This window comes from Palaemon carinicauda, chromosome 37 (assembly GCF_036898095.1).
Source record: "Palaemon carinicauda isolate YSFRI2023 chromosome 37, ASM3689809v2, whole genome shotgun sequence".
In the NCBI taxonomy this organism is placed as follows: domain Eukaryota; kingdom Metazoa; phylum Arthropoda; class Malacostraca; order Decapoda; family Palaemonidae; genus Palaemon; species Palaemon carinicauda.
Window position 1 is genome coordinate 6,592,544 of NC_090761.1, and position 9,195 is coordinate 6,601,738.

Here is a 9,195-nt window from a genome sequence, read left to right on the forward strand (position 1 = left end):
TTTTCCTGTTAAGACGTTAGTACTAAATTCCTGCCTATGGTGAATAAATAAAATTTAATTTTAACGATAAAAATCCAATATTAGATTTCTATCTATGATCAGATAACAACGAAACTACTTTATGAAGAAAATTTGTCTCAATTTTTATATAATAAAACCTATTGGTATCGGATTCAGTCTGTAAGAAAAGATATCAGTTTAAGATTTCGGCTATAAGAAAAGACACCAGATTCGGTTAGCAATAAATCAGTCATACCAATATTGAAAAATATATGAATATGAATTTCCTTTCTGTTGATAAGACACTCGAGTTAAATTTGTGCCCATTGTGAAAGAGCAGGCGAGTATTAAACTGATTCTTGTGATTGAATTATCAGTAAAAAAAAAATTCCCTTTGATATAAATACCTTAGTTATCATATTTTCATGATGAAGCATACATATTTCAATTGAATTTCACTTATAATTAACAGATCTCACAAATTTCTTTATGGAAATGTATTCACATAAAATGCACAATCGTTATATATTTATTTATTCATCTCTATGATTAATATCAATGGAAGATTCTTCCTTATCGTATATTTCACTATAAAACGTTTCATAATAATATATCAATATGAAATTTCTCTCTAAGATACCAAACCTCATGAAATTCCGCTATTTGAAAATCATTAGTATCTAATTTCACTTTTTTGATAACGATAAGTATCAAATTCCTTTGAAAGAAATTTTCCATCAATTGTTGGTATTGGGAGCAATAGGTTTAATGCCTTAAAAAGTTGTAGAATTATTTTTTGCTTTTGCTTGGTAAAAGCTATATATTATTCTTGTATCACTCATATCACTGTTGCCATGTGAAACTATATTTCTATAGTATTAACGTCTTAGAAAAAAAAAAAAACATTAAATCGAGCTTAAACATTCACAATACGACTTCACATAAGATTATTATTTCATAGATAATCTGATAAATTAAAGTTAAGAAATTAATCAAATATTTTGAATATCGTAGTGGAAGACTCATATTCAACAACCAAAATTTCCATATTTTTTTTCTGTTTTGGTGGTGGTGGGGGGGGTGGGGGGGGGGTCGACTTGTACCAAGTAGTCCATAGATTTTATTTGCACTGTGCTGTAATTTGGAGACCCTATTGAATATCCGCCACAATGATCCATCCATAGAATTTATTATAGTCATGAAACTACTATCAATAGGGTATACAATAAGAGAGTACATACATGTTTGAATACATCTGAGTAATAATAACGATAATTAAGCACAAAGGAAAAATAACCTGTATTCTAAGGCAGAATGAGTATTGAAAGTGAGATCCATTACTGAATGGTACGAATTTTATGTGGTCTTGATTTATTTAGATTTCATATTTTTAATACAATGTCGTTAACAAAAGAACAACATTTTATCAATGCAAGAATATCTTATAATGACTGTATTATGCATGGCTATTGTTAGCCTCTTGTATGATATGCATTTGCATATGGATCTCTCTCTCTCTCTCTCTCTCTCTCTCTCTCTCTCTCTCTCTCTCTCATCTTCTGTAAGTATTATATATATATATATATATATATATATATATATATATATATATATATATATATATATATATATATATATATGCGTGACTGGTCTTTTTATTTATGGATTTTAACTTATTTTAATCTCCTTATGAAGCTAATTATTATTATTATTATTATTATTATTATTATTATTATTATTATTATTATTATTATTATTAATAATAATAATAATAATATTTATTATTAACTATTCAATAACTATCATGATTATTATCAGCTGTTTACAGGCACACATGTTGTAGTGTCTAGACTACTCACTATGTAAAATGAATGACATACTATTCAACAGTATGATATTTCCGATATAACCAATTTTTACTAACTTTTAAAATTATTTGTTTCAAATTCCTTGGTAAACTTAAACTAATGTCGAAATGTTTGATATTTAAAGTAATAGGAGTCTAATAAGCAGTGAACAATGAATAATTCTTTTTCATATATTTTTGTATAACATGACTCTTCTAGATTAGAGAAGCTGTTGCATTATAAGAAAATAAAACTTTGACATCTACTTTATAAATATATATTGGTGAGATTCCTAATAGCAATAACTATATTTTAAACAACTTTTCTAATTATTTGTTTCAAATTCCTTGGTAAATTTAAACTAATGTCGAAATGTTTGATATTTAAAGTAATAGGAGTCTAATAAGCAATGAACAATGAATAATTCTTTTTCAAATTTTTCTGCATAACATTACTCTTCTATATTAGGGAAGCTGTAGCATTATAAGAAAATAAAACTTTGACATCTACTTTATAGAAATATATGGGATAGATTCCTAATAGTATTACCTATACAGGCTATATCTCCGGGAAGTAAGTACATTTGGTGGTTCTCATTGTACAAATACTCTCTATTAGAATGAAGATAAAAGAGAATAAGGAAAGAAAAAACTAGTTCGGCATCGTTAATCAAGCCACGAATAAATGATGCACACATGTTCGCTTTAAAGGTAATGAGCGCCTAATAATTTGTCACCTGGTCATACTCTAGTTGACAGTTACTGATTATTAGACATACATTTTACATGCATTTTTTTTTACATTTTGCCGTTTAGATTGCAGAGGTATACATTTTGGAGTCATATCTGGCAAGAGAAGTTCTGGTGGATAATACGTGGAATATCACGGAACATTTAATCGTTCCCTGATGAGTGTAAAGGGGGTTAAAATGAACACTAAAGAGTTAAATGTGTTGGCGAAGAGGAATCTTAATAGAAGCCCCGCCTCCTTGGGCAATCAGTGGTGGCGCTTGCAGGATTAACTCCATAATGGGAGGAGACTATCAGACATCGCTTCATATGATTGGAGAAAGGCACTCAAGTAGGTGGAGCTGACCGGTAAGTGGGAGGAGCGAGGATGGTGGCCATCTGTGTCCCTAGTTTAGGTGCTTTCTGGTAGGCAGTCAGTCGAGAACCAGCGACAGTGACGGTCTCATAAAGTTGTTACTCTCTGTGTGGACTTAACTCGATTTGGTATTTTTTTTATATCGACTGGAACGTTTTTAAAAGTGGCTACGATGACGGTGGAAGTGTGTACACGGGTAGGCGTACGGGTCTCTGCTGCCCCCGGTGCTATCAAAGAGGACGCCCACAGTGGAACTGGGAGTTCGCCAGCCCATGAAACCTCAGAGGCGCCCACGCCCAGACCAAAATTTATGATCACAGACATCTTGGCGCAGCACAAGCCACCCTCTTCGACACACAGCGAAGTGGCCGCTGCACATACATCGCCCATCGAAGAGCCCAAAGATTTGAGTCTCACAAGATCTTCGCATCACTCCGATGACGAGGAAATTGATTTGGAGGGCGACGCCAGCCACGATGAAGATGATCCCGACAACAATGACCCTGGTAAGTCATCCTCAAGTTTTACAGTTGAAACTGAGTATATTGTGATTTCTGTCTTTAAAGCTCTTGGAGATTGTTAAGAATTTTCAGATTTTCTAGAGAATAGCAGCAGTATTTTTTAAATTGTTTTTATTGACAAAATTCAAAATTGTTGTGATATATGAATTACACTATGTTGTTTGTCACACACACACACACACACACACACACACACACACATATATAATATATATATATATATATATATATATATATATAATATATTTGGAAGCGGCTACCGTAAGTATAATATTCCGTAACATCCATATTTAAGTAGGTTCAAAAATGATTCACTATCGTTCGCTTTAATGGACTGTTAATACGGAGAGTTTACTATTTTGCCATTCAGTTCAGCGATGAATATTTCGTATCAGCAAGCCAGTAACCTCTCGGTATTGCATTGCATGTAATGTGCAATTTCCTCTTTACGATATTTGTATTTTGCCATCTCCCTTTGTGATATCCAAATATATGTGATATCCAGTTATGAAAATATACATGATATCTTTATAACCTTTACTGTATATCGTGCACCTTTCACTATTCGTCACTTGTGTAAACCCGGTAATGTAAGCTATACATTTACAGTCTCTCTATTGGATATCTGCTAACAGTCTTATTGTCAACCCGACTGAGTGACAGCCCAATATAACGAGTATAATGGGAGATTATTTTTTATTTAACTATAGACGGATAACAAAGGAGAAATTGGATTCCAAAAAGTCCCATTTGCACGACGCCCAGCCATCTGCTTCAAAAGGTAGAAGCATTGTCAGGTGTGTACGTTATGAAAGGTGTGATGTGTTATTTGGAATAACTCTTTTGTACAGATGAAAATAAATCTTGACAGTTATCAATCACGAACGGAGTTATCACTCGCTATTCTAGCCGTTATGTTTGCTAATAATATATAAATTTCTCCCATGCAAGTGAGAGATGCACACCCCTGCAGGTTCCTCCAACCACCCCTCCCCCTCCCCGGCTTCTTCCATCGCTCGCTATATTGCAATTACAGCCCTTCGGAGTCGGCGGGCGGGGAAAGTCCTTGGGATTCTTAATGATAAGTCTTGTGTATGTTAACAGGAAAACGGGATTTATAGAACACCGATAATCTTTACGGTGACAAAGACTACTTTGACACGCTTTACGACGGCGGTGAATTTGAACGGCCCTGCGATAAATCTCTCGTTCATTACTTTAGCGCCTGTAGATGTCCGCTATTTTCTTCAGTATGAATTTCCTTTGTTAGCTATAAAGGTGTATGAATTTTACTTCTCTATGACAGAAATATATCAAGAGGAGATAATTCTAAATCTCTTTAATACAGAAAATATATCGGGAAGAGGTCATTCTAAATCTGTCTTGTAGAGAGAATATATCGGGAAGAGATAATTCTAAATATGTCTTGTACAGAAAATATATCGGGAAGAGATCATTCTAAATCTGTCTTGTACAGAAAATATACCGAGGAGAGGTCATTCTAAATCTGTCTTGTACAAATTCTTGTAATCTGATTTATATACAAGCACGTAAATATAACATCTGCTGGTTCTTGCAAAATGAACTTATTGCATTATGACTGCAAGCTCACGTTGGGGCGGTAAGGAAATTCCTCCCGTCAAGCAATTACTACTCTCTCTTCTTTCTTGTCATTGATGAATTCTTAGTTTTATGCCCCGTTGAAGATGAGTTATGTGTCTTGCTGGCTGGACATTCTCGGAATGCTAATGACAATGATAAATCAAAGTTCGAGTAAAAAGCGAATTGTGTAATTAATCACCTTTTGGCTGTATTTCTCACATAGGCGATTTCACGAAAGGAGTCATTAAAGATGACAGCGATATCGGACTGTAAGACGCTTATTATTATTATTATTATTATTATTATTTTTATAAGTTAAGCTATAACCCCAGTTGGAAAACTAAGATGCTCTTAGCCCAAGAGCTCCAACAGGGAAAAATAGCCCTGTGAGGAAAGGAAACAAGAAGATACTTAAACTACTACAGAAGTGATGAACAATCAAAACAAAATATTATAAGAACAGTAACGTTAGATATTCCATATATAAAGTTCTTGTGACAGTAGGATATCTTATACTTATAACACGATCAAAATTGTCTCGAGTCTCATTTACAAACTATTGCTTATGATATCATGTTCAAGTTGCAGTTATTTTTTCTGCACTTATGAAAGCTATATGCTTCAACCGTATACGCTTAACCCTGAGGCCTTCAGGAGCATATGGAAATTATTATCCAGACCTACCAACTGATTGACTTGCTGTAGTTGTTTAACTAAACGGGGCGATACAGTTAATCCAGTTTACCTGGGAACCGTCGGTTAAATAACTCACGTTGATTCAACACCTGGAATTAAAAAACTAACTTGTAACAGTGAGAGCTTTGGTGTTACCTGGTCGCGCTTGTATTGTGGCTCGTGCGACCTATGGGAAGAGGGGTTCCTTAAGTGCCTACCTCGCCGAAGAAAAAAAAAAAAAATGACCTGCCATATAGCCTGAGTCTTTTCGATACAAGACAGCTGTGCATTTATGTCCCTTGCATAATTAAGCGTCGCGTGATACCACTAATTTGTGACAATAGACCCAGGGGTTTACAAAACGCAGTTTTCGTCTCTCTCTCTCTCTCTCTCTCTCTCTCTCTCTCTCTCTCTCTCTCTCTCTCTCTCATCCTCTCTCTCTCTCTTTATACTCATATATATATATATATATATATATATATATATATATATATATATATATATATATATATATATGTATATATACACACATACATACAATAAACATTGAAAAACGTACCACAGAATAAAAATAATTAGCTTACAAGAAAACCTTGGTGAGGGAAAGCGAAAAATACGAATGCCAAATAAACATGGCGTTGAGAAGGAACTAATGAGACGCGTTGAATATAATAAGATATACCATAACCATGTATTCACGTTTGATTTAGAAACAGACAGAATCTGCGTCAAACATTGGTATTGCAGAAACGACATTTAAATTCAATTAAAATCCCGTATTCCTTTAGGAAAATATGGAGACGGTCTAACAAACTCATCTCTTAAAGGAAGTACTTAGAAAGCTACACTGTTAAAAATTTGCATTAAAAAAAACGGCAATTGCCTGGCAACATTTATTCCAGGATTTTTACCGTTTTAAAAACGGATATATTGTCGTAAAGTAGTGATATTACGGTCACCAACCCGTAAAAGATAATAACAAAGTATCGTAAAGTTACGGTCTCCTTTATTTTACTGAAATACGGCTGAGAACAGTATTTTTTACGGAGAATTTCCGATTAAAATTACGGTTTTTTTCAAGTGTAGAAACATAGGCGTGAGTGTCATGGGTCACAACGAGATCTAATTATTAACCAGAGTGAGAGGATAGTTCTCAAGAAGTATATTTACTGCCTTCACTTGTTCGTTGCGTGTTATTCATTTCCTAGACTTAACGACAGTTCATTTCATTAACCTCACTCACTCCCCCCCCCCCTCCTCCCCGAAAGCTAGTCATGGAAAGCATTCCCCGTTGCTAATTACTCCTGGAACCATCGTTAACTCGTAATTGGACTGTTAAGACAACGATATGAGGTAGGAAAAGCACATACTTTTCATTAAAAAGCAATTATTGCATACACCTCCTCTAGAGTAGCCTATAGCGATTCATTAATTCTCACTTTTTAAAATTAACTTCAGGTGATTGGTCATATATATTTCAATATAATCAGGTATATATATATATATATATATATATATATATATATATATGTGTATAGAAATATATATATATATATATATATATATATATATATGTATATATGTATGTGTATAGATATATATATATATATATATATAATATATGTATATATGTATGTGTATAGATATATATATATATATATATATATATATATGTGTATAGATATAGATATATATATATATATATATACAGTATATATATATATATATATATATATATATATATATACATATAAAATAGACATTTATTTCAAGGTCTGTCAATTTTAGTTTTAGTAAATTGAAATATAAGAGGAGATTTAGAAATGAAAGATGACAAAAGGATGACATAATAAGAAATACAAAGGAGAGAAAGGATTACTTTTAGCTCATGGCGCTGAAGAAATTTTATGTTTTTAACATGTCCGAAAATCGCCTTACATACTAAACAATCCTCTATTTAAGTTACTATGGAGTGGAATAGACGTAAAACTATATAAGGACAGTTACATCGATTTCCTGAGCTATGAAAACTTTATATTTTTGCGTATCAATTATTATTATTATTATTATTATTATTATTATTATTATTATTATTATTATTATTATTATCTGCAAGTGTGCTCTACCTAGGCTATGTCATGTTATTATACAAATATATGAGTTAAGTTCTCTTAAACCTTGTGTCCAGTTTAATGTTGGAAACTGTAGAGTAGGTAACCGATTGAACGAGTATTATTACAACCAAGTTCTTTGTCTGAATAAACCGAATTATAATTAGTAAAAAAATTATGTCTACGTCCAAAATATTCTTCTCTTAAAACACCCATCTATCGCCTAAATATTCCATGCTTAATAAACTATATATACCTTATCGTCTCCTTGATGATGCAATAACAGTATCCTGAATTTTGGAGCTATACGATTTTTAAAGAGGTATTTTTAATGCATTTTTTTTTCAATAGGCTGGGTATTAATTTATTCAATTATTTTTATTGGTTTATGACGTTTTAGGACATGTGTAATTGACAGAAGTAAGTTCTCCTGAGGATGAATTCATGTTCATCGTTAAGATTGGTATTGGAAAATGCATTTGTGCTTTATGCGATATTTAGTTTCAAGTAATGCCAATCATAAACAGAAACAGATTTACTTTTCTTGGCGATGATATCATAAATAGTCAATGTTATAATTTCTATTTTCCCTCAAATCCTTTTCTATCAAAAGGACTATCAAGTATTTTTTTTTCACTAACAATCGCTTCATTCGTTTTTCCTCATTTTACCTAGACATCGTTCCTCAGTAGTATCCCCTGAAATATTAATTGAAACAAGCACACCAGTAACTTCGGCCGTGCTTCCATTAGCGAAACGCTGGTGATTAGGATAAACACAGCTATCATTTCATCTTTGCTCCTCGCTGTTTCACTGCGTTTGTTTGCTAAATGCTCTCTGGAAGAGGATGGGCGAATGCGATCCGGAAGCACTTGGTCGAAAAACGCCAAACTTTTGCATGACGTCTTCGACTCTACTTGCAGATGTGGAATGGCAGTTTATCACCGTCGATTATCAGCTTTGCAGGGCATTAATGTCGGAAGTCCGACATAATTGACTCAGTACATAATGTACGATTTTATTTTCTTTTTCGTCTTGTTCTAAATGTTGGGAAAAAGATTAAGTTGTACGTACCCTGAAGCACTTACTCTAAGTTTTGTTTTACTTTTTTAGTGAGAACATAATGACGTTTATGTTTTGTGATTTTTGGAATTGCCTTCATCATGCCATAAATTCTCATTTTTTTTTCCACCGTTTCCTTTTTTCGTTGTTGATGGCAAGTGAACATTTATGTATGCTACTCACGATATTTTGATTAATCACAAAACATTTATATGATTCCTTAATCGGAACCTCTCCTACTACAGGAGTTTTGTAGTATTATTACCTCCAACC

At 33.0% G+C, this 9,195-nt stretch overlaps 1 protein-coding gene across 1 annotated transcript in view; it reads left to right on the top strand.

Moving 5' to 3' along the window:
* The first annotated feature begins 2,794 nt into the window (after positions 1-2,794).
* Positions 2,795-9,195, top strand: part of LOC137628977 (barH-like 1 homeobox protein) — a 15,420-nt gene continuing 9,019 nt past the window's right edge. Inside the window, exon 1 of the mRNA XM_068360232.1 lies at positions 2,795-3,457. Within this exon, the coding sequence (XP_068216333.1) occupies positions 3,124-3,457 (334 nt within the window). The 5' untranslated portion in view covers positions 2,795-3,123. The remainder of the gene's footprint in view (positions 3,458-9,195) is intronic.